The sequence below is a fragment of the Gnatocerus cornutus genome, chromosome 7 (genome assembly GCF_029298725.1).
Source record: "Gnatocerus cornutus isolate USDA-ARS CGAHR chromosome 7, icGnaCorn1.1, whole genome shotgun sequence".
Taxonomy (NCBI): Eukaryota; Metazoa; Arthropoda; class Insecta; order Coleoptera; family Tenebrionidae; genus Gnatocerus; species Gnatocerus cornutus.
In genome coordinates this window covers 18,108,943-18,135,382 of record NC_142239.1, presented here as the reverse complement: position 1 = coordinate 18,135,382, position 26,440 = coordinate 18,108,943, and the positions used below count along the sequence as shown (strand labels likewise).

Below are 26,440 nucleotides of genomic sequence, written 5' to 3'. Positions count from 1 at the left end.
CTTTTTGCGTTTCTTCTTGAGAGTGGGGTCTAAATGTTAAATTACACCCGTTTTTGGAAGGAATCTGAAAAGTTGCAAAGAGAAGAGGAATTGTAAACTGATTCTAAATTCGAAGGCTTTTTTGCTCCATCAGCTCAGGACTCAGGAGATATTTGTAAAATATATTGTTTTTAGTACACTTTTTGACACTTTTTTGCATGCAACTCTAAAATTGGTACTTTGATTTTTATTGTAATACGTCATTACAAAGGTTAAGATCTCTGCTTTCTAAAGCGGTGCTAAACAAGTTATTATCTTTTGCCAATTAGAAACCACATAACAAACAGTATGGAGTGGTTTCTTTGGTTCATCTAAAAAATAAAAAATTCTAAAATAAGTCTCGTTTGTTGGATCATTATGTAATTTTGTACAATTAATAGTCAAACCATAGAAAGTTTTTCCCCAAAATTTGGTTGTGGTGGGACTAAAACTGCCGGAACTACAGTCGTCAATATGAACTACTAAAAATTTAAATTCATCTGAAAAATAAAAAATTCTAAAATTTGTTTCGTTTGTTGAATAATTATGTAATTTCGTTTAGTTAGTAACCAAGCTACAAAAAGTGTACTCCCCAAATTTGGTTGTGGTGGGACCAAAACTGCAGGAACTACAGTCGTCAATCTGAACTACTAAAAATTTTAGGTTTATCCGAAAAATTAAAAATTCTAAAATTTGTCTCGTCTATTTAATAATTATAAAATTTTGTACAATTAATAGTCAAGCTACAAACAGTGTCCTCTTCAAATTTGGTTGTTGTGGGATGAAAACTGCCGGAAATACAGCAGTCAATATGAACTACTAAAAATTTTAGGTTCATCCAAAAAATGAAAAATTCTAAAATTAGTCTCGTTTGTTGAATAAATATATAATTTAGTACAGTTAATAGTGAAGGTTTAAAAAGTGTCCTCCCCAAATTTGGTAGTTATAACACTAAAAATGGTAACACTACAGCCTTCAAAATAAACCAGAAAAAATTTGAGGTTTATCCAAAAAATGGAATATTCTAAAACTTGTCTTGTCTGTTGGATAGTTGTGTAATTTTGTACAGTTAATACTGAAGGCCGAATATGTGTCCTCCCCAAATTTGGTTGTTGTAGCATTAAAACTGCCAGAACTACAGAACTTCAGCCTTCAAGATAAAAAAGAGAAAATTTTTAGGTTCATCCGAAGAATGAAAAATTCTAAAATTTGTCTCGTCTGTTGGATAATTTTGTAATTTGGTACAGTTAATAGTAAAGCCTGAGAAAGTGTCCTCCCCAAATTTGGTTGTTGTAGCACTAAAACTGCCAGAACTACAGCCTTTAAGATAAACTAGAGAAAATTTTAAGCATATCGAAAAAATAAAAAATTTTAAAATTTGTCTCAACTGTTTGATAATTATATAATTTAGTACAATTAATAAGTGAGCTATAAAAAGAGTTCTCTCCAAATTTGGTTGTTGTAGCACTAAAACTGCCAGAATTACAGTCGTCAATATAAACTATTGAAAATTTTAGGTTTATCCGAAAAATTAAAAATTTCAAAATTTGTCTCGTCTGTTGAATAATTGTGTAATTTTGTACAGTTAATACTGAAGCCCGAATATGTCTCCTCCCCAAATTTGGTTATTGTAGCATTAAAACTGCCAGAACTACAGAACTACAGCCTTCAAGATAAAATAGAGAACATTTTTAGGTTCATCCGAGGAATGAAAAATTCTAAAATTTGTTTCGTATGTTGGATAGTTTTGTAATTTGATACAGTTAATAGTAAAGCCTGAGAAAGTGTCCTCCTCAAATTTGGTTATTGTAGCATTAAAAGTGCGAGAACTACATCTTTTTTAAAATAAATTAAAGAAAATTTTAGGTTTATTCAAAAAGTGAAAAATTCTAAAATTTGTCTCGTTTCTTGGATAATTGAGTAATTTGGTACAGTTAATAGTAAATCCTAAAAAAATGTCCTTCCCAAATTTGGTTATTGTAGCACTAAAACTGCCAGAACTACAGCCTTTAAGATAAACTACAGAAAATTTTAAGCATATCGAAAAAATAAAAATTCTTAAAATTTGTCTCAACTGTTTGATAATTATATAATTTAGTACAATTAATAAGTGAGCTATAAAAAGAGTTCTCCCCAAATTTTGTTGTTGTAGCACTAAAACTGCCAGAATTACAGTCGTCAAGATAAACTATTGAAAATTTTAGGTTTATCCGAATAATTAAAAATTTCAAAATTTGTCTCGTCTGTTGAATAATTGTGTAATTTTGTACAGTTAATACCGAAGCCCGAATATGTCTCCTCCCCAAATTTGGTTGTTGTACCATTAAAACTGCCGGAACTACAGAACTACAGCCTTCAAGATAAAATAGAGAACATTTTTAGGTTCATCCGAGGAATGAAAAATTCTAAAATTTGTTTCGTATGTTGGATAGTTTTGTAATTTGATACAGTTAATAGTAAAGCCTCAGAAAGTGTCCTCCTCAAATTTGGTTATTGTAGCATTAAAAGTGCGAGAACTACATCTTTTTTAAAATAAATTAAAGAAAATTTTAGGTTTATTCAAAAAGTGAAAAATTCTAAAATTTGTCTCGTTTCTTGGATAATTGAGTAATTTGGTACAGTTAATAGTAAATCCTAAAAAAATGTCCTTCCCAAATTTGGTTATTGTAGCACTAAAACTGCCAGAACTACAGCCTTTAAGATAAACTAGAGAAAATTTTAAGCATATCGAAAAAATAAAAATTCTTAAAATTTGTCTCAACTGTTTGATAATTATATAATTTAGTACAATCAATAAGTGAGTTATAAAAAGAGTTATCCCCAAATTTGGTTGTTGTAGCACTAAAACTGCCAGAATTACAGTCGTCAAGATAAACTATTGAAAATTTTAGGTTTATCCGAAAAATTAAAAATTTCAAAATTTGTCTCTTCTGTTGAATAATTGTGTAATTTTGTACAGCTAATAATGAAGCCCGAATATGTCTCCTCCCCAAATTTGGTTATTGTAGCATTAAAACTGCCAGAACTACAGAACTACAGCCTTCAAGATAAAATAGAGAACATTTTTAGGTTCATCCGAAGAATGAAAAATTCTAAAATTTGTTTCCCATGTTGGATAGTTTTGTAATTTGATACAGCTAATAGTAAAGCCTGAGAAAGTGTCCTCCTCAAATTTGGTTATTGTAGCAATAAAACTGCGAGAACTACATCTTTTAAAATAAATTAAAGAAAATTTTAGGTTTATTCAAAAAGTGAAAAATTCTAAAATTTGTCTCGTTTCTTGGATAATTGAGTAATTTGGTACAGTTAATAGTAAATCCTAAAAAAATGTCCTTCCCAAATTTGGTTGTTGTAGCACTAATACTGCCAGAACTACAGACTTTAAGATAAGCTAGAGAAAATTTTAAGCATATCGAAAAAATAAAAATTTTTAAAATTTGTCTCAACTGTTTGATAATTATATAATTTAGTACAATCAATAAGTGAGTTATAAAAAGAGTTATCCCCAAATTTGGTTGTTGTAGCACTAAAACTGCCAGAATTACAGTCGTCAAGATAAACTATTGAAAATTTTAGGTTTATCCGAAAAATTAAAAATTTCAAAATTTGTCTCTTCTGTTGAATAATTGTGTAATTTTGTACAGCTAATACTGAAGCCCGGATATGTCTCCTCCATAAATTTGGTTGTTGTAGCATTAAAACTGCCAGAACTACAGAACTACAGCCTTCAAGATAAAATAGAGAACATTTTTAGGTTCATCCGAAGAATGAAAAATTCTAAAATTTGTTTCGTATGTTGCATAGTTTTGTAATTTGATACAGTTAATAGTAAAGCCTGAGAAAGTGTCCTCCTCAAATTTGGTTATTGTAGCATTAAAAGTGCGAGAACTACATCTTTTAAAATAAATTAAAGAAAATTTTAGGTTTATTCAAAAAGTGAAAAATTCTAAAATTTGTCTCGTTTCTTGGATAATTGAGTAATTTGGTACAGTTAATAGTAAATCCTAAAAAAAATGTCCTTCCCAAATTTGGTTGTTGTAGCACTAAAACTGCCAGAACTACAGCCTTTAAGATAAACTAGAGAAAATTTTAAGCATATCGAAAAAATAAAAATTTTTAAAATTTGTCTCAACTGTTTGATAATTATATAATTTAGTACAATCAATAAGTGAGTTATAAAAAGAGTTATCCCCAAATTTGGTTGTTGTAGCACTAAAACTGCCAGAATTACAGTCGTCAAGATAAACTATTGAAAATTTTAGGTTTATCCGAAAAATTAAAAATTTCAAAATTTGTCTCTTCTGTTGAATAATTGTGTAATTTTGTACAGCTAATACTGAAGCCCGGATATGTCTCCTCCATAAATTTGGTTGTTGTAGCATTAAAACTGCCAGAACTACAGAACTACAGCCTTCAAGATAAAATAGAGAACATTTTTAGGTTCATCCGAAGAATGAAAAATTCTAAAATTTGTTTCGTATGTTGGATAGTTTTGTAATTTGATACAGTTAATAGTAAAGCCTGAGAAAGTGTCCTCCTCAATTTTGGTTATTGTAGCATTAAAACTGCGAGAACTACATCTTTTAAAATAAATTAAAGAAAATTTTAGGTTTATTCAAAAAGTGAAAAATTCTAAAATTTGTCTCGTTTCTTGGATAATTGAGTAATTTGGTACAGTTAATAGTAAATCCTAAAAAAATGTCCTTCCCAAATTTGGTTGTTGTAGCGCTAATACTGCCAGAACTACAGACTTTAAGATAAGCTAGAGAAAATTTTAAGCATATCAAAAAAATAAAAATTTTTAAAATTTGTCTCGACTGTTTGATAATTATATAATTTAGTACAATTAATAAGTGAGCTATAAAAAGAGTTCTCCCCAAATTTGGTTGTTGTAGCACTAAAGCTGCCAGAATTACAGTCGTCAAGATAAACTATTGAAAATTTTAGGTTTATCCGAAAAATTAAAAATTTCAAAATTTGTCTCTTCTGTTGAATAATTGTGGAATTTTGTACAGTTAATACTGAAGCCCGGATATGTCTCCTCCCCAAATTTGGTTGTTGTAGCATTAAAACTGCCAGAACTACAGAACTACAGCCTTCAAGATAAAATAGAGAACATTTTTAGGTTCATCCGAAGAATGAAAAATTCTAAAATTAGTCCCGTCTGCTGGATCTTTTTGTAATTTAGTACAGTTAATAGTGAAACTTGAAAAAGTGTCCTCCCCAAATTTGATTGTTGTAGCACTAAAACTGCCAGAACTACAGCCTTGAAAATAAACTAGAGAAAATTTTAAGCTCATTCGAAAACTAAATTTTTTATGACTTCTTCTCTAAAATTTCAGGCCCATCTTTTGGCGACTCCGTCCCTGTGCCTCTCAGCCATTCTACAGTTACGTCGTGCATCATTATCTCTCTTGCATCAAATCACGAAACCGTTTATCTCTTTTCCGCACGCTCTAGAGTCGCCTTATCGCCCAAACGTCAAAATCTCGATCGATTCGTCATCGAAATAAATCGGCATTTTCATTCATAAATAATCCCAATAATAAAGCATTGTTGAGCGTAGATAGTAGCACCCAAGCCAGTCGCATAATAACTATGGAGGTATTGTTTTCAAATGAATGGCATTATAATTTATAACAGTCGACACCTTTCCTCTTACATGAGAAAATGCGTGTCCTTTACAAGGACTTTCCTCCAGAGGGGTGTCACTAGTTTATTGACCCAGCTATCGATAAAAACTTACAGGGTGCCCAAAAACTATAATTACATTGCATAATTAGTGGAGGGATATCATTACACAGTCAACAAAAACAAGCCAAGTCTATAATTACAAAATATAATAATAAACCCCAATTACGCACACTTCACATTTTCGTAACGATTTAACTGTCTCAAATTAATACCAGCAATAAAGTTTCGTTCCTCGAAGGCCAATGGCCGATCTTAATTTTAGCCAAAGCCGGATGAAGACTTTTTCAATGTTGATACAACTAGCACAATATTTGCCAGATTCGCGCCTGTGTGAAAAGTCATGTTTGAGGCGGTACCACTTATGATTTATTGGAAACGAGGACTAAGTTACACCGTTAAGAGGTATTAAAACGCGATCGCGATAACGAGTGATAAATATTAATGACGAGACGTGGGAAAAATCGTATTTTCGATGATTAGTCAAGAGGACTCGAGGTTTATTGGTTTCCTGTCTGGGAGTGGTGAATCAGTGGAGAGGAGCGCAGGTCATCTCTTCAGAGTTTTTGATGAGAATATTCTTCGAGAGTGAAGAGGAAAAGGCTCTAGAGAAGTTTCTAGGTATTTTAAAATTTTTTATCACATCGAAATTTCTAAAATTGATGACAAAGATAAAAAATTGACAAAAGGGATCCAAAAAGAATCTAAAGTAAAACTAGAATTTGTAGTTTTCCAAGTTTCTAAAACTCTCTAATATGGAAAAGTTTTAATTTGAAAATTATTAAGCAAAAAATTCTAAAAAAAATTTTAAAAGTTGTGGCTACCACAATTTCTAAAATTTCTGGAGTCCCTAATCTCAAGATAAAAAATTAACAAAAAGAATATAAAAAAGTAAAGAAAAATCTAAAGAGAAATTATAGACAATCTGGAAAAAATTTAAACCGAAATGTGAGGAAAGTCCAAAGAAAATCTAAAGTAAAACTAAAATACGTAATTTTCCAAGTTTCTATTTTTTTCATTTGGTAAAATTTGAAATTTAGAAATTATTAAAAAAAATATTCTAAATGAAAGATCTAGAAGTTGTGGCTCCCGGAATTTCTAAAATATATGACGACGCTGATCTCAAGATAAAAAATTGACAAAGGAAATAAAAATAACAAAAAAAAATCTAAAAAGAAATTAAGTATGTATAGATGTATACATAATCTAGAGAAAATTTTAACCAAAGAGGATTAAAAGTGGATGTGAGGAAAATCAGAGAAAATCCAAAATGGATCAAAAGTAAAACTAAAATAAGTGATTTTCCAAGTTTCTAATTTTTTAATATCAAGAGAAAAATTCTAAAAAAAAATCTAAAAGTTATGGCTCCCGAAATTTTATGCCTCTAATCTTCAGACAAAAAAAATTAACAAAGAAAATAATATAAACAAACTGAAAAAAAATCCAAAGAGAAATTATAGACAAATCTAGCGAAAGTTTAAACCGAAGAAGATCGAAAGAGAATGTGAGGAAAATCCAAAGAAAATCTAAAGTAAAACTAAAATTTGTGGTTTTCCAAGTTTCTAAAATTCCTTTAATCTGGAAAAGTTTCGAATTTAGAAATTATCAAAAAAAATTGTAAAAAAAAATTAAAAGTTGTGGCTCTCAGAATTTCTAAAAATTATGACGTCGCTAATCTCCAGATAAAAATTAACAAAGAGAATATAAAAACAAATCCAACGAGAAATTAAAGACAATCTATAGAAAATTTAAACAAAAGAAGATTCAAAGAGAATGTGAGGAAAATCTTGAAAAATCCAAAAAGAACCAAAAGTAAAACTAAAATACATGATTTTCTGTTTCTAAAAATTTTTTAATTGAATGAAAATTGAAATTTGGAAATTATCAAAAGAAAAATTTTAAAGAAAAATTCTAGAAGTTGTGGCCCCTAGAATTTCTAAAATTTACGTCGCCTCTAATCTTATAATAAAAAATTAACAAATAGAATATAAAAAATCTAAAGAAAAATCTACATAAATAGAAATTATAGACAATCTAGAAAAAAATTAAACCGAAGAAGATTGAAGAAGAATGTAAAGAAAATCAAAAGAGAATCAAAAGAAAAGCTAGAATTCGTGGTTTTCCAAGTTTCCAAAATTTTTCTAATCTAGAAACGTTTGAAATTGAAAATTTTTAAGAGAAAAATTATTAAAAAAAAGCTAGAAGTATCTCCAGATAAAAAAATTACAAAATAAATATAAAAACCTAAAGAAAAATTTAAAGAGAAATTAATTATCAAGAGAAAAATTATAAAAATTAAAATTAAAAACCCTTAGGATAACTATTAAAAAAAAATTGAATTCCGAATTTGAATAAAACTTCTCGATGCTATAAAATAAAAAAATCCGCGGCACTTAAAAATAATTCGTCGTCAAAATTAGCGGCTTGAATGTGATCATGATTTTAATGATTAAAATCTGGCAATAATTTCCCCCTCAATTAAGCCAACCGAAACGGATTTGCGTCTTATTCGTTTTGCATCATTCTTTTTGTTAATTATCCTGCCCCAGCCCCGAAATTCCTGCTTCTCACGCAGCATCTAAAAAAAATCCACCAAGGATAACAAGAGCGGCATATAATCATATGAATACAGTAATGTTTTGCTATAGAATCCTTATTACGTGAAGAGGTGGCTGCAGTTAATTGGACTTCCGGTGTGAACCGTGGGAAAACGGGACAGGTGCTCGACTGAAGCCGTCCTGCTTCGGACGCACCAAATCACACGATTAAAAAGAATCAAAAAAAGATCCGATTAATCTGTTGAAGAGCGGGCGCGTCAAGGACGAACAAATCAAAAATTTCTCTATGAATATTCACGTAGAATAAAAACAAAAAGGTATTTTCCTGCTGTCCATTATCGCACATCCGAGTTCAAGTTCACACGACCGCCATCAAGATTAATGATTCAGCTGAAAACAAAACACGGATTCGCCCACATCGAAAGGGAAAACATTTGTTATGATGACTAGGAAATAAATCCACGCTCGCTTTTGACCATTTTAGATGAAATAGTCCGCGTTGAAATGACCACGACTGGATGGATGAATAAAAGCAATCAAGTTGGTGCTTTTGTTCGTTGAAGAGAGACGAAACACCGGACAGCATTCAATCAGTTAACGGAAGCGGTAATCAAGGCGGCCACGGATTGAACACGGCCTGCTTGATTGTCGATTCTCACGGTGCACGAGCCCCACGCCTACTATGCGCGGCGGCGGGGCTCCTAGCGCGGCGCCTCCACCGCTAGAAAGCAGGAAAAATAAACTAATTACTATGATCTAGCGGTACATGAAAAGTCCGTCCGTTTGGTGAAACGAGCGTGACTTTCCCTTTCGCCCCATTAGCATAACACACGACCACCCTTCTGGTCGAAATTTTTCAACATCTTTCGAGGGTTCCCCGCTCTCGTCTAGCCAGGTGCCATTCCAAGGCATCTGTATATCGCTCGTGGGAACGTTCATGGGTTAGACATCCCACGAGCAAAGAGAGGGTCCGTCCGTCAAGTGCGCTCGTGTTTTGTTACCATTTACCATGGTCGGGCACGGTACCGGCGCGGGCCAGACGGACGACCGACGCGTTTCCTTTACCGTTTTTTCTTCCCTGGGGTGGTTGGAACCATCTCTAATTAACTCCCAGAAGCTGAATAATTAAACGAAGGAAACGAATCGAACGTTTCGAAGTTTTTTCGACGTTCTCACGGTAGTCGCTCGGATGCTGTAAAAATCCATCATCTTCGAGCAAACGAGTCACGAAACACACGATAATTAAGGTGCACAAAATGAGAATCTTATGAGAAAATTGCTCCAATCAGATCAAATCCTGGATATTGTGCTCTCGTTTTGAAAAGAAGAAAAAACCAGGACCGGACTTGCTTCGAGAGCACAGGAAGGCTGATTAATTCCTTTCGGTCAACGTATCATTACAGTTGGAAAATCGTGAAATCGAATGATCTGGCGCGTTCTCACGATATCGAAATCATAACTTCTTCCGCTTTAAATGAGCAATTAAAGTGTGCATGCCTAATAAAGGAGAGATGTTAACGATGACTTCGAGATAATTACGTCACTAATGTGGCACTGATAGCGATAACGTTTTACTAATACGATTTTCACACTCGACGGCTTCAAAGATGACTTCTTTGTATTACGGAAATGTACCGAAATAGAATTGATTTGATGTGGGATTACAAAGGTTCTACGGATTCTATTGTTTCAAGAACTCCAAATAGGAAGCTCGAAATTACGTTTGGTCAGAAACTTTATTTTTGTCAGTCGTGATCACAATTTTTTTTATAAAATAGTCAGTGGTTTCATTGTCGGTCGGTTTATTGCTTTAATTTTAGATAATTGTACTTTCTAATAATCTGAGAACTGCTCTGTTGAATGAACTTGTAGTGCAGAAAAAGAAATCTTCTCAATTTTTCTATCACTCTTTAACTTTTTTAATAATTTTTTTGTCTTATCTTCGAATTTGGCATTGAAGTCTCTCTTTAGTCATTTCTATGGCTTTCCAGTTCTTATTTTTACTTAAATTAAAATAACCGCTCGAATTAATTTGAAAAAAAAGTTAAAAAAAACTGCAAACTTAAATTTTTTAAATTAAAATTTGAGTTTATGCAGGTGTCCCAGAAATCGGGCTCAGAGAAAAATGAGTTGAAGAAGGCAACAATTCTAAACTAAAATTTCGAAACAGAAATTTTTTAACTCAAAAAATAATCGAGTTAAGACAAAAAAAACGGTAGCCAATCCCGAAGCTTGACAAAATTTAAAAATTGGTAACTATGGATACATACTATCACCCATTGGTCAGATGAACATGGCCCTTTACTCCATAATTTTTCTTCTTTCCTCAAATATTACACTGTTTTTAAAAGTTATTTTCATCTAGTAGGTGACTTTTGGAATGTAATTCGTTTTGTGCCGCTCGTATTGTACTGTGTTTGAACTAGTTTTGTCAATATTGTCACTTGTCAAACGTCAAAATCGCCAATAAGGAAAGAATTTAAACAACAAGCAAAAAAAATCAAGCAGAAATTAAGTCTGTTTTGTCTCTTCAGCGATCCAGATGGCCTAGATCAGTGTCTACGTAATAATTTTTGAAAATTATGTGAGGTTATGTAACCAACGTTCCAATCATTATAACTGTAAAGCGGCTTTTTTTAATTTGTACGAAAAATCATAGGCGGCCGGAAAAAAATCTTTTTGAAACACGGTGTATTAAACTTAATCAATTTTTGTTTTAAAATTTACGCTCTCTGGGACGCGAGTTCTGGGACACCTGTATAACACCGCACTTTAAATAAAGTGGAAATAAATAAATTAAAAAATGCCTTAAACATTCGACTAAATTAATTTAAATTAAATTAAATACAACATTAAAGGTCGGTTTACATAAGGTCATTAAATATTTAATCAATAATTTAATTTCGATTTAATATTTAACGTCATGTTAAAGTGACATTTGATCGTTTTTCCGCCAATCAAATTAAATATTTTTTTTTCTTAAAATTTAATCAAATTAATTCAATTTGCATTAAAATTGGAAATAATTTAGATAAAATATTTTTGCTAAATAATTACCTATGCATGAGCCGGTTTACACAATAATTTAATTGAAATTAAGTTAATCTCGCATCTAATTTGACGTCTGGTGACCTTTGATTGGCGGAAAAACGATCACATGTCACTTTAACATAATGTTAAGTATTTAATTAAAATGAAAAATTAAAATTAAATAATTTTGGGTGACAGGATTTCGGGCCACTTGAAAGAAAATTGAAAATTAATTCGCCTGAATTAGAGCAAAAAGACGAATTTATGTTAGATCAAAATTACAATAATTGTATGAAATTATGCTAAACTGAGTCCACGTATCTCATTATAATTTCGCGAATTTTTCCTTCAATTTTGGAACTGCGTCACAAATATCTATTCTTCGTTTTACCAAGAACAAGATTTTCTTCTTTTGGAGCCCCCCGCCCCGAGTGTGTTTTTGTCTTCCCCATGACAATGCCACCCTTATTCGCGCCCCTATTGTCGCGAAGAAATTCCCATGCACCCTCCCCATCCTCTCCGAGCGCGTCCGTCAGCCCCCCACTTTCGGTACTTCAGAACGTCCTATAAAACTAATGTCGCCAGCACACGACTTCATTTCACCGCCACCAGTTCAGTAGTGCAGTTACGTCATGGCGCCAACCCCATACATGGTACCCAGCGAATACAGCGAAGAGCCCATTTCGCGTACTTACCAGTACCGCAAAGTGATGAAACCGATGTTAGAACGCAAACGAAGAGCTCGCATCAACCGTTGCCTCGACGAACTCAAAGAACTCATGGTGACAGCGCTCCAAAGCGAAGGGGAAAATGTGTCCAAGTTGGAAAAAGCCGACATCCTGGAGTTGACAGTGCGACATCTCCATGGGTTGAAAAGACAACACCAGTTGATTCTCCCGCAGGAACAAGGATACGCTGATCGATTCCGAGCTGGATTTACCCAGTGCGCGAAAGAAGTGTCGCAGTTTTTGACCACTCCGACGGAGACGGTGGATGCCGTCGCCGGAAGGAAGCTTCTTCAGCACTTGGGGGCGTGTGTGCGGCAAATGGAGTGTGCGCAGCAAAATTTGCATTATCAGAGTTTCACGCCGCCGACGTCGCCGGCGGGGGAGGCCAAAAAAGCGCCCATGTGGAGGCCGTGGTGATGAGTTCGTGGAGTTTGCAATGTCTTCCAGGTTGTTATGATTTTGTTGTTTAGTTCACAGTATATTTAATGTAATTGTAAATACGACTGTAGCTTTAATACTGTGATAATTTTGTTAGGGAATTTAGCGAATTTTGTCTAGAATGTTGTTGTACCTGACTGATATTATAATTTTGTATTTTGAATTCGAATATAGCTTTAAATAAACACATATCACAAAAATATTTTTTTTTATTTCACGCTGAATAAAAACCTTATAGGGTAGGAACCACTACACATTTTTTTTTAAACAGTGGACCTTCAATAACTTTAATTTTTAATACAAATTTCTATAAATCCCATTCTATTTTTTCGTTTACCTGAACTTTCCTTTTGGCGCCGCCACTGAAATAGTACCTGTTTTCGTTTCAATGCATAGCGCGCCATCTGTAGTCACTTCGCAAAATTTGAGTTCTAGCTACTGCCACCGAGATGGCGCCACTCTACAACTAGCAAACTTAATTAAAAAAATTACGTTATTTATATTTTTTTGCGAATTTCGTTGGTAGCTCTCAGGGCGTTTTGACAGATTACAGTGCTGCCAACTTGCGGAAAAAGCTCTTTTCACAAATGGTGGATGCGCCGGTGTAAGAAAACAAACCAAACATTATTTTATTATTGAATTTATTACAAATTTGTTTAATCCAAGCAATAAACAAATTATTTTTTTTTCATCTTTTAACAAGACTATTGGGGGTCGCAGAATTGCACTTCCACTCGAAATATTAAAACTATTTTAATTTTTTTTGATTATTTTGGTTGGTAAAACTGATCTTTCTGTTGACAAACGCAGTGGAGATGATACTGATGATGGTAAAAAAGATAAAAATAATACAATTTGTAAGAAAAAAAGAACGAAAAAAGTTATCAGAAGTTTTATCGATTTTTTTTACGCGACGAAATGTTACAGAATTTCTACTTCTGATTGTAGCGACAATTTTGTTTGTCAATGTGATATATTAAATTATTATTCACTTTATAGAGAATAGATATTCTAAAATATCTCGGATTTAAAATTTCAGTTTTTTTGAAAAAAATATTTGATTATGTAAATTTATTTCGGTCGATATCTTGCTTACTTGCAAAATGAATTTAAATTATTAGTGTTCATTTAACGCAGAATTTTACGCTGAATCCAAAACTGTGCGAGTTTTTCTCGTGCGTCAACAAATAACTGAATTTGAAGCGATTAAAGTTTCGGCATTGCTTTTCTCTTATCTTTATTTAATTTGTTTTTTTTTTACTGTAAGTCTGTTTCTGTAAACTAAAAACTAATCAAGGAAGCTAAACAATTTCAAGATCTGAAATTTATTTCGATATTTTTCGTTTATTAAAAACTTTAAAAACTGCTTTTAAATCATCCAATCAGATTCGTAAAATTGAATTTTGAGTTTAAGACAAATCCAAGGAGTTTTTCGACTAAATGAGTTAAATCACTGACGAAATTTAACAAAAGAAAGAGAAGATTTTGTTTGAAAATAGAAGAGTAAATAAATTTTTAGCAAATCTTCAAAATGGCCATAATTTTGATCAATATAAACATGTGAGCGCCGTTATAGTGATGGATTTAAGTGCGGTAAATGAGTTTATTTTTTCAACTACCAATCGACTACGCCACCAGGAGAAAATATTAACTGGCACTTTAACGTTAAACACAAAATTTTCTTGCCTAACCTTGGTTCAAAATTGGCTGTTTTTTTGTAAATTGTTCTCTGATTAGTTACAAATAAAGGCTTCCAGTTCTTAAATGGTTAAAGACAACTCAAAAAAATCTTCGAATTATTATTTTTACCGTTGCCCTTCATCGCTATGGTCGGAACGTTACCTAAAACATATCTTCAAAAATACGTCAAATATAAAAATGCGGTTTTCGCTAGAATTTGTAATAGAGAATTTCTACAATTTTTAAGTCTAACTAAACACGTGTTTAAATGCATTCAAAGCTTAAGCTGTTGTTCAAACTTTGACACATTTGTTTTTCTTTTTATCTTATGCCAACATTTATTTAATTTTTTTAACTTTTACGTGGCGGCGTCTAAAATTTTCAAAAAAAAATCTGTTTATCTTATCGTTTCCCAATATTGTATTAACTTGTGTCTATCATTGTCAGTTGAGTCTTTGCAACAATGCTAAAAATCGCTCTTCTTCTCTTCATTTTTAACTCTACTTTGGCGTTTCCTTTTGGTAACGACCCCAATTGTTTTTTCCAACCAAATCAGTGTTCTTGTATTCCTGACCGTGGTTGCAACTACGAACGCTACAATTTTTACAAAAGATGCAGAAGAACTCTGTGTTCATCTTATGATCTTATAGGTAAAATTAAGAGTGATAACGTTAGATTTTTACGATGTAGTTTCAGAATGTTGTCCTGTTGAAAAACTGAGATGTGCAAGACCATTTTATGGAAACGAATACGATTTGACTCCTTGTGAGGAAGATTCGTGTCCACGTGGTTACAAATGTTGTAGCGATAGCTGTTTTACTTTTAAGGTGTGCAAAGAAATTGCGCATTGTCGAAGATGTGTAACCGAAGATGTGCCAATTTGTTCGAGTACAACGGTAATAGACGTGACGACAACGAAAGTGGAAACGACTTCAACTCAGTCTAGTACTCTCACTGGATCTAGTTCTTCCACCTCTACTGCTTTTACTGTTTCAGGGACTGCAAATGCAACTAAATCTTCTGCTACAGATGATGATATTAACACCAAGCCAACTGCTAACATAACTACTATTTTTACTCCACCTATAATATCGCAAGTTTCTAATAGATCTACCGTTTCTATTGTTGCTTCTAGTGATAATAACGTCACTGCTTCAACAATGGCAGAAATTTTTGGTCAATCGACTCGTAAAACTACTAGAACTTCTGACGAATCCACTACTTTTGTTACTGCAACAGAAACTCCACCTACCAATACAACGATCGCTTCTGCTCCTGTAACTGCCAACATTACTACTGTTACTGCTTCACCTACAAATATAACGACTGCATCTTTTATTACAGAAATGTTTTCCGGATCTGGTAGTGGTAACACAGATGATAACGGCACTGGTGATGATGGCAACGCCATGCCGACTACTTTTACGATGGCAGAAATTTCTGGTCAATCGACTAGTTTGCGTACAACTACTACAACTTTTGACGAATCCACTACGTTTGTTACTCCAACTGAAACTCCACCTAATAATGCAACGATCACTTCTGCTCCTGTAACTGCCAGCATTACTACTGTTACTGCTTCACCTACAAATATAACGACTGCATCTTTTACTACAGAAATGTTTTCCGGATCTGGTAGTGGTAACACAGATGATAACGGCACTGGTGATGATGGCAACGCCATGCCGACTACTTTTACGATGGCAGAAATTTCTGGTCAACCGACTAGTGTGCGTACAACTATTACAACTTTTGACGAATCTACTACGTTTGTTACTGCAACTGAAACTCCACCTACTAATGCAACGATCACTTCTGCTCCTGTAACTGCCAGCATTACTACTGTTACTGCTTCACCTACAAATATAACGACTGCATCTTTTACTACAGAAATGTTTTCCGGATCTGGTAGTGGTGACACAGATGATGACGGCACTGGTGATGATGACGACGCCATGCCGACTACTTCTTCAATGGCAGAAATTTCTGGTCAATCGACTCCTTTGCGTAAAACTACTAGAACTTCTGACGAATCTACTACTTTTGTTCCTGCAACTGAAACTCCAACTACGAATACAACGATTACTTCTGCTCCTGTAACTGCTAGCATTACTAATGTTACTGCTTTACCTACAAATGTAACGACTGCATCTTTTACTACAGAAATGTTTTCCGGATCTGGTAGTGGTGACACAGGTGATGATGATGACACTGGTGATGATGACGACACCATGCCGACTACTTCTACGATGACAGAAATTTCTGGTCAAACGACCAGTTTGCGTACAACTACTACAACTTTTGACGAATCCACTACGTTTGTTACTGCAACTGAAACTCCACCTAATAATACAACGATCACTTCTGCTTCTGTAACTGCCAACATTACTACTATTACTGCTTCACCTACAAACACGACTTCTTCTGATTCCACCATTTCTACTGCTACAATTGAAACTTCTGCTGATGCTAGTACTTCTTTACCTACAAATGCGACAACTGCTGCTGCTACCACAGAATCTGCTGCTAACGCTACTAGTTCTCCTGCTCCACCTACAACATCGCCTTCCGGACCAAGTATCCCTGAAGATGATGAAGACGGTGATTACACCGAAACTTCTGGCTTTGAAGCACTGGCAGGATGACCTTCATAGTAGTTCTCAGAAATTTAGCTCTATGTAATTTAGAAAATGTGTCCTTTCTTTTTATCTTGTTTCAACATTTATTTTATTCATTTTTTTATAATTATATCGCGCTTAAAAAAGTTTGTTTTATCTTATCGTTTTTATTACCGTGTTACCTTTGTGCCCTTCAGTGTTAGTTTATAATCCGCACAATGCTAAAGATTGCACTTTTGGTTCTACTATTTTATAGCACTTGGTCTTTTCCTTGTCGTCATTTTCAATCGTACCAATGGCCATCTGCTGATCAAAGAATCAAAAAATATGAGTGCAATGGGTACTGTCCTTACGGCTACAAATGTTACTACAATCGTTACTATTTTTACAAGACGTGCAGAAGACCTCCGTGTTCACATTATGAATTGATAGGTAAAATTGAGAGTGGTACTGTTTGATATTGATGATGTAATTTGTAGAGAATTGTCCTGCTGAGGTACTAAGATGCAAAAGACCATTTTATTCAAAAGAGTACGATTCGCTTGCTTGTGAGGAAGATTCGTGTCCTCAAGGTTACAAATGTTGTAGCGACAGCTGTTTTACTTTCAAGGTGTGCAAGAAGGTTGCTTATTATAAAAGATGTGTAATGCAAGAGTCTTCGAGTACTTCGGCGATGAATTTGACGACACCATCTACTGGTACTACAATTGAAGTTTTTACTACAACCACGGAAGCTTCTACTACTACAACGGAGGCTTTTACTACTTCAATGGAAGCTTTTACTACGACAACGGAAGCTTCTAGTAATACAACTAAAGAAGTTTTTACCACTACAACCGAAGCTTCTACTACTACAACGGAAGCCTCTACTACTTCAACGGAGGCTTCGTCTACTACAATGGAAGCTTCTACTAGTACAACTGAAGAAGTTTTTACTACTACAACAGAGGCGTCGTCTATTACAATGGAAGCTTCTACTGCTACACCGCCTTCAGGATCCGGTGATGGTGATGACGAAGAAGATGAGAACGATGTTGAAATACCCGCAGAGCGGCTTCAAAACCCCAACAACATTTTTAACTTGTTTTCAGGGTAGTACCTTTAATGTTGTATCTTAAACAAATATAAGTTTTATCATCAAATTACTCCGTAATTAAATCATTGTATAAAAACGTGAAGTGATTCATACAATGCCACAGTAAAATTGTTTGAAATTTTGATAAACTCCTAGAGTGTTAAAGTACAACCGGAAGTACAAATAAAAACAAACACTGAGGTTTGGAAAGCTGCGAAAAATGTAAATAATAAACTTATCTTTGCAATTGTCATGTACAAACATCTAAACTGAATCACTTGAGAGTCTTATCTGTTTAACATTTACAGAAAAAAATCAAAACTTGTCTGGAACACCATCAGCGATGTTCCAAATTCTGTTAGTTGTGGTGTTAGCAACCACTCTGGTTGATTCTGCTTATATGCCTAGAAAGTACGTGGTACGACGCCCATACCCGTACCATGGTCATCTACCAGTGCAACACGGCGGGTACATTGTTATTAGATCTCCGCATCGGTACTACAACCCTATAGGATTTTTCCCAGGTAAAAAGAAAAATGAAATAATTTTGTGATAAAAGTTTTATTTTCAGAAAATGTGCACAGTTGTAGATACAGTTTTAACTGCCCTCCGTGCCATAGATGTTGTTACGACCCTTTGTACGGAGGAAGGATCTGCAAGAAGTGCTTTAGGTGGAGAGAGACTACGCATAGGTGGACCCCTCGTACTGAGTTTGTAACTAGACGTCCTATTGAAAGTTCAACGATTGAAAGTACGGAGGGGTGGATGCCTCGTACTGTAACCGTAACTGAAAGTGTTACTGAAAGTTCTACAGTTGAAAGTACGACTGAGAGTACTACTGAAACTACAACTGAAGCAACGTCAGAAAGTACTACTGAAGCAACGACTGAAAGTACTGTTGCAGCAACATCTGAAAGTACTACTGAAGCAACGTCTGAAAGTACTGTTGCAGCAACATCTGAAAGTACTACTGAAGCAACGTCTGATAGTACCACTGAAAGTATTACGGTTGTAAGTACTACTGAAAGTACCGTTGAAAGAAGTACTCAGATGCCGATCACTACCACGACCCTAATTGACATTGACATAGACGAAGGTGGCGACGATGGCGAAGATTACAGTGGTGACGATGATTATGATGAAACATTACCACCGGCGGAACTAAAAGAAGAAGAAGAAGAAGAAGAAGAAGAAAAACCGTTCAGCTTTTTCTAGGTTTTTTAAGTACATAAGTATTAAATGTTTAATTTTTCAGAATTTAATTATTTGCATTGATAAGATAAGACATTTTTAAACAAGCTGAGCAAATACCTTATAGATATTTGCTGACTGTCCAAACTATGAATAATAGATATAAATAGACGAAATATGAGTAATCCGTCTTTTATTACCAATTTTATGATGAAAACCCGAGTTGTTTTCCCTCTACAAATATTTGCATCAATGGAAATTCAAGTGGTGCAAATTCTTAGTACTGCTTATCAAGAAAAATGCAAGCGGTATCTGATAAAGCAGTAGTTACAAATATTTCATCAAAATGAGGGTGTTTTCGCTCTTCCTCGTTTTATTCGCTTTATTTGTGGCGGATAGTTGTGACAAAGTTGCTGAATATGTAAAAGACAGTACCACTTATCGAGGAAAAGCACACGAAGAAAATTTCAAAAACTTGAACGCGAAGAATTGCAATGACCCGCCTGTTTGCAACGAAGAAAAGAAGAATTTAGAGACTGAGAAGATTAAGAATAGAAAAGAACCCCACCAGATAAACCCCGTAGAAATCACTTTTAAAGATGACGAAGATTTTAGTGGTAGCGGATCTGGAGATGAAAGTGGCAGCGGTTTCAAGGCGACAATGGTTACTTTGCTTGACGACGACGGCAGCGGTTCCGGAAGTGGTAGCGGTTTTAAGACTACAATGCTCACTTTCATAGACGACGAAGACTTTATTATAGTACCAGATGGAGGCAGTGGTTCCGGAAGTGGAAGTGGTTTCAGGGCAACAATAGTTACTTCCATAAACGACGAAGACTTTATAACACCAGATGGTAGCAGTGGATCCGGAAGTGGTAGCGGATTCGATAAACCAGATAGTGGCAGTGGTAGTGGCGAAATGACATCAGATGATGAAGACATGTTTTTTGGCAGTGGTGACAAACAAATCGTTAATAAAAGCGTAATTTCAGTTGATCACGAAGTTCCCGGCGACGATTTTACTTTCGTTAATATTGTTCCACGAGCAGTACCATAATATCTCTTGTATTATTTATTATCTAATCTCAAATTTTGCCGGAAACTCACGTAATAAATTGTAAACATTGATTTTTATTCATATTCGTCTGACATCTCTTTTAAGTATCTCATTATCAATAAAAATGATGAAAAGTCTGTTAGTTTTGTCTTTTTTATTTGTCTACTGCGAATGTAGGGTGATTCTGGTACCCAGAAACTTACCATCACGTTTCTTCTTTGTTCTTTCTGTTCCTGATCGAGACTTCAATCCGGTTGTCTTCTCTGGTAAGTGTTGAATGAGAGATATTATCTGGTGAAGAATTATTTTAGGTGCTACCAACTATCGAGTTGATGATATTGGTACTACTTTGTCGCATGCTGAAGAAGACTATGGAGGCGCTTTGACGGATGAGGAAACTGCTACGCTTCCTACTTCGTCAGATAACGATGAAAACTTTTCAGTTCTATCAAAAGAAACGCCACTTTTTAGTACCTCCAATGATGATAAACATGTTTTGGTACCACCGAAAGAAGAAGAGTCATTTCCTTATTTCTCAGACGACAAAGTTCTTTTAACACCACCAAAAGAAGAAAAGTCATTTCGTAATTCCTCTGATGACGACCATGGTATTTTAGTACCACTGAAAGAAACGCCAATTATTAGTTCTTCAAAGGACGATCAAGATTTTTTGCCACCACCGATAGAAAAAGAAGAAGAATCCTCAGAAGACGATCAAGATGTTTCGGCATCACCAACTACAGTTCTTCCTCTTTTTGATGGTTCCGGAAGTGGAGTCACGAAAAACGACGATGAAGACCACGGGAGTGGTACTATTACAACGGATTTTGAGGGTTCTGGAAGTGGTGATGATGACTCAAGACCGTCGTCTACCGATAGTTCTGATAGTTCCGGCAGTGGAGACGAAGAACCGGAAGAAGGTAGTACTACTGCTTTAGATGACGAGGAAAGTGAAAATAACATGTCTGAAGACTTTGTCTTCGATGAAGATCAAAACTTCGGAGAAGTTGAACTACTTCAAGGTGTCACTATGACCATCACCGAGAAAACCGAAGTCAAACGCGAGAAAGAATCCGTTGAAGTACCATACGAAGTGATTCCATCTCAAATTTTAGCTATAAAACGTGATAACCTTGATGAAGATTACTTTCTTATCATCGATGGGTACGCGAATCTTCCTCCGGATGTGGGTCACACCTCCGACAGTATCAAAAACAAGACAATATTTGAATAATGTGTTTATTTTTTAATAAATACTTCCATTTTCTTGTTTATCTAATCTCAATAGTGTAATAAGACACCCTTTACTTATTGTCAAAAATGCAAACAAAGTTATCTTTTTCGTGGTCCACATTTCATTTTTATTTGAGTGAAGAAAGTGGTCAAGTTTTTACGAGATGCTGAAGTTTGTTTGGTTGGCGTTTCTAGTTGTTGGTGGTACTGGTCAATTTATATATGCTCCATTGGGAAAAGTACGATTCTGGGTCAGAAACCCTCCTCAGCACTTCAATCCACTTTTGGACACAACTCGTGAAACTACCGAGGCCTCCATTCCAGCCACTAGTACTATAGGCGAAACGAAAACAATTACAGAAGCTCCGGAGAATTCAGTAACTGAAGGTAGTACTGGTATACTGTTTTTGGTACAAAAGTAAGTGCTGTTTTTTATCTTTTTAGTACCAGATAATCCGACAACTAACGCTAGCGGTACTAATATTGATGGCAACTCAAATGGTGGTGATGAGGACGGTAACCTAACTACTCCAGCAGGTTTAAATACTGAAGATAGAACTACAGATAATGTTGCTGTAACTCCAGATAACCGGATAACTGAAGGCAGCGGTACTAATATTGACGACAACGAAAACGGTGACGACGATGACGATGATTTTACTACTACAATTGGTCTAGATACTAAAAGAACTACAGATACTGTTCCAGCAGTTTCAGTTACTCCAGATAATCAAACAACTGGAGGCAGTGGTACTGATATTGATGACACTGAAAATGTTGACGATGATGGCGATGATTTCACTACTATAATCGCTCCAGATACTCAAACTAAAACTATAGATACTGTTCCAAAAACTCTAGATACCCAAACAACTGAAGGCAGTGATATAGATATTGATGACAACGACAATGACGATAAGTTCACTACTACAATTGGACTAAATACTAAAAATAGAACTATAGATACTGTTCCAGTAGTTCCAGTAACTCCAGATACTCGAACAAGTGAAGGCAGCGGTACAGATGTTGATGAGACCGAGACTGATGATGACGACAATGACAATTTTACTACTACAATTGGACTAGATTCACGAAATAGAACTATAGATACTGTTCCAGTAGTTCCAGTAACTCCAGATACTCAAACAAGTGAAGGCAGCGGTACTGATATTGATGACACCGTAACTGATAATGACGACGATGATAATTTTACTACTACAATTGGACTAGATACTAGAAATAGTACTATAGATACTGTTCCAGTAGATCCAGTAACTCCAGATAATCAAACAAGTGAAGGAAGCGGTACTGATATTGATGACACCGAAACTGATGATGACGACGATGACAATTTTACTACTACAATTGGACTAGATACTAGAAATAGTACTATAGATACTGTTCCAGTAGATCCAGTAACTCCAGATAATCAAACAAGTGAAGGAAGCGGTACTGATATTGATGACACCGAAACTGATGATGACGACGATGACAATTTTACTACTACAATTGGACTAGATACTAGAAATAGTACTATAGATACTGTTCCAGTAGATCCAGTAACTCCAGATAATCAAACAAGTGAAGGAAGCGGTACTGATATTGATGACACCGAAACTGATGATGACGACGATGACAATTTCACTACTACAATTGGACTAGATACTAGAAATAGTACTATAGATACTGTTCCAGTAGTTCCAGTAACTCCAGATAATCAAACAAGTGAAGGAAGCGGTACTGATATTGATGACACCGAAACTGATGATGATGACGATGACAATAATTTCACTACTACAATTGGACTAGATACTAGAAATAGTACTATAGATACTGTTCCTGTAGTTCCAGTAACTCCAGATAATCAAACAAGTGAAGGAAGCGGTACTGATATTGATGACACCGAAACTGATGATGATGACGATGACAATAATTTCACTACTACAATTGGTCTAGATACATTAAATAGAACTACAGACTCTATTCCAGAAACTCCAGATAACCAATCAATTAAAAGCAGCGATACTGAGGACAACAAAAATGCGGAAAATATTGAAGTAACTTCAGACAATAAACTAATTGAAGGCAGCAGTATTGATTCTGAAGATGATGATGAGAATGACAGTCCAAATGTTCAAAACAACAAAACCACAGTTGGTGTTCCTAGTAAATATATTTTTAAGGTTTAGTCATGTAAGCTTAAACTTTTAGCTTCAGATAGCCAGACAACAGGAAGCAATGGAGATATAGACCAGGGTGGTACTAGTGAAAATTTAACTATAGTAGATGTCAATGTCGAAACTACTCCAACCAGCGCAGATACGCAAAACGCAACTACAGAAACAGACAAGCAGATAACAAAAGACAGTGGTACTGTTTCTGAGAACAATAAAGGTGGTACCGGTAATACCAGTGATCGAATTCCGGCTCCAAAAAATCAGACAATTAAAAGTAACAGTACCGATATTGACAAAAAAGGTAGTGGTATTGACGACGATGAAACTGACAAGAATAATAGTGGCAATAATGGCGCTACTGGTACTGATAAGGACGGTAATGAACGTGCAAATTTTACAGTAGTACCAAATACAGAAATCACTCCAAACAACTCAATAACTCCAAATAAAGCGATAGAAACAGATAAGCAAATAGCTCAGGGCAGTACCGGTACTGACAAAGACGGCAGTGCAAGCTTATCTATAACTACTACCACAGGTACTACAATTTATCCAGATAATTAAGTGCAGCCATTTAATCATGAAATTTTAGCTTCAGATAATTTGACAATTGACAAGAAGGAAGATGATAGTACTAAAATTCCTCCAATCAGTCCAGATAGTCAAAATAGAACCATAGATACTAATCAGATAATTGAAAGCAGCGGTGACACTGACGACGAATATCCTGATATCAACGACTATGACGATAGTTTAACTAACACAGAAAATGGCAACAAAACTAGTAAACCTTTATTTCTAAGTTTTTTGTTTTTTTTTTTAAGTTTATGATTTCAGTACAAGAAGGCAGTGGTGATAGTGACTACAGAGAGGGAGATGACGAAGAAGAGGGTGAAGACTCAGCGGTGAAAGAACACAAGATCCATAATGACACCAACAGCAAAGATTTAGGTAAAATAATGTTTTAGTAGCTTTCCGATTAAATTAATCAATACATTTTGAACGAAATTTGTACTGAAGCAGACGAAAGCCATTTCTAAAGTAGAATTATCTCCTGATTCTAAATCCGAAACCCTTTTTGCTCTATCAGGTCAGGACTAGGAGATATTTGTAAAATAAGTTTTCTTTGAGTACAACCCGAAAAAATTATTTTTCAAGAATATTTCTGAATCCGGACCTGATAGAGCAAAACGCACTTCCGATTCGAAATCAAGAAGCAATTGTATTTTGTAAACAACTCTCCACTTCTTTAATACAAAATTTTTTCAAAATTTATTAACTAGTGTAGTCGTGACTTTGTTTCGTAAGATGGTAGCACTGAAAAAACAATTGAACAGCATGACATTGTGCAGAATTTGATTAAATGAGATTAAATAGAATCACCAAAACATGATTGAAAGTCATGGCCTGCTTATACAGAAAGTGATAGTTACGCAACGTCGCACATAGCAGTCCTACCAACCCTGAAAAAAGCAAGGCCTACTAGTCACCGATCATTTCTCTCTTCCAGTTTTGACCCCGAAAACCGCCAGACTACTCCTAGACCGAAATCTTCAAGAAATTCCACCGAAAAAACGAAAAAAGAGTTTCCAAACTCCCAAAAATCTCCTCTTGATGATAACACTGGTGATTTTTTCAATTTTTGTGTTCCTGCTAATTGGTGGTTTCTTCAAATGAGCTCCACAGTAGTTTACAAACACGGATTATCTTATCACCAGGCCTTGACATTATTTACTTTTTTTATCGGTATGAAAGGAAATTTGTAGTTCGTAGAATAGAAATAAATTTATTTGCGCTTCATACAGTGTTAATTTTTATTAATTCCTCCTTGGAGCGTGGGGGCGAAGACGCAACTGAGATTGAGCATCTCACAGCAGGAGGTCCAACCGTCGGGGTTACAAGTGCAAGTGTTACAACCGACTTTCCACGTGGTGTTCTTCTTACAACCTTCGAACAAAGAAGTCGGTTATTTCGACATTTCTTATCAATCTGAGGTGGTATCCGATTTATTTAGTGGGGAAAAACGAGATAATTATTACCTTCTTCCTCGAAGGCGAAGCTCAGCGTCAACACCACTAAAACGACAAAGAAAAGTGACACAATTCTCATGATTTTAGTTACACGACTATTTTTACAATGTCACCTTGTTACTACACCTTACTAGTTTTACCTTTCAAACTGAAGGCGTGGTATTACGAATGTGAATGTGAAGTCATGATAATAGCCAAAGATAATATTCGCGGTTTTTACTTTCTGCTATCGCGTTTAGGTTGTTTTCGCCGGTAATTGTCAGTTTTATTTGTCTACATTTAACATAAAATTCAGTTAGTTAATTGGGCATTACGTCAGGCACTTTATTCGAAATGTTTACCTACCAATTTTCTTGAGAAGGACAAATAATATCGAAAAGAAAACTGAGAACGATTATAAAAATAATAAATTCTGATACTGCTAATCTTTGTAGGATGTGGTTTCCAAATAGTTTTAGTGATTTCCGATTTAATTGCTCAAATTGAGGAAATGGTTTAGGCCTACTGTTGTCGGTAAAGCGAAAACTAAATATGTAGATAAATTACGTTTTTAAAATTGTTATAACATTAGTCAACAAATTTTGGAATCATGGAGAGTCATTTGTAAAGTAGAATGGTCTTTTGATTCCGAATTTGAGGACCGTTTTGCAATTAGATTGTGGAAATCTTTGAGAGAAAGTGTTCAGATTTTGTTGAAAAACACAATAAATTACTATTAAACACAATACTTGCCAATCTGTTCGAAAGCTTGCACAAAATGCGGAGGTGGATGTCATTGAATATTAATTTTTGTATCTGCATTTGAACTTTTTTCCGGACAACCTGGATAAAAATATTATCAATTTATAATTTATTATCAAAACGTCTTCAAATTAAGTTAAATTATAAAAAAAAACTTAAAAACAAGACATAACTT

General features: G+C 34.7%; 4 protein-coding genes, 1 long non-coding RNA gene and 1 pseudogene across 5 annotated transcripts; 5 read left to right on the top strand and 1 right to left on the bottom strand.

The window, feature by feature from the left end:
• The first annotated feature begins 11,883 nt into the window (after positions 1–11,883).
• Positions 11,884–12,655, top strand: LOC148172004 (enhancer of split mbeta protein pseudogene; annotated as a pseudogene).
• A 1,928-nt stretch (positions 12,656–14,583) lies between these two features.
• LOC148172002 (uncharacterized) lies at positions 14,584–19,193 on the top strand. Its single transcript, XM_088042391.1, has 7 exons — positions 14,584–14,793; positions 14,840–15,088; positions 15,140–16,779; positions 16,831–16,959; positions 17,993–18,058; positions 18,114–18,360; positions 18,408–19,193. The coding sequence occupies exons 1-7, from the start codon at positions 14,607–14,609 to the stop codon at positions 19,049–19,051; spliced, it is 3,162 nt and encodes a 1,053-aa protein (XP_087898517.1). The 5' UTR covers positions 14,584–14,606; the 3' UTR covers positions 19,052–19,193.
• On the top strand, positions 16,949–17,903 carry LOC148172003 (uncharacterized). The gene is made up of 2 exons (XM_088040677.1): positions 16,949–17,193; positions 17,241–17,903. Exons 1-2 carry the CDS (start codon positions 16,980–16,982, stop codon positions 17,855–17,857), a joined length of 831 nt encoding a protein of 276 aa, XP_087896803.1. The 5' UTR covers positions 16,949–16,979; the 3' UTR covers positions 17,858–17,903.
• Positions 19,194–20,112: 919 nt separating the features above from the next.
• On the top strand, positions 20,113–21,318 carry LOC148172001 (uncharacterized). Its single transcript, XM_088042390.1, has 2 exons — positions 20,113–20,350; positions 20,396–21,318. Exons 1-2 carry the CDS (start codon positions 20,209–20,211, stop codon positions 21,316–21,318), a joined length of 1,065 nt encoding a protein of 354 aa, XP_087898516.1. The 5' UTR covers positions 20,113–20,208.
• Positions 21,319–21,434: 116 nt separating this feature from the next.
• LOC148172000 (uncharacterized) lies at positions 21,435–25,235 on the top strand. Its single transcript, XM_088042389.1, has 6 exons — positions 21,435–21,704; positions 21,762–23,483; positions 23,529–24,032; positions 24,087–24,278; positions 24,332–24,445; positions 25,005–25,235. Exons 1-6 carry the CDS (start codon positions 21,482–21,484, stop codon positions 25,169–25,171), a joined length of 2,922 nt encoding a protein of 973 aa, XP_087898515.1. The 5' UTR covers positions 21,435–21,481; the 3' UTR covers positions 25,172–25,235.
• A 29-nt stretch (positions 25,236–25,264) lies between these two features.
• On the bottom strand, positions 25,265–25,701 carry LOC148171999 (uncharacterized). The gene is made up of 2 exons (XR_015770339.1): positions 25,534–25,701; positions 25,265–25,441 (listed from the first exon to the last, which is right to left on the bottom strand). It is a non-coding gene; the product is annotated as an uncharacterized LOC148171999 (long non-coding RNA).
• Positions 25,702–26,440: the final 739 nt, after the last annotated feature.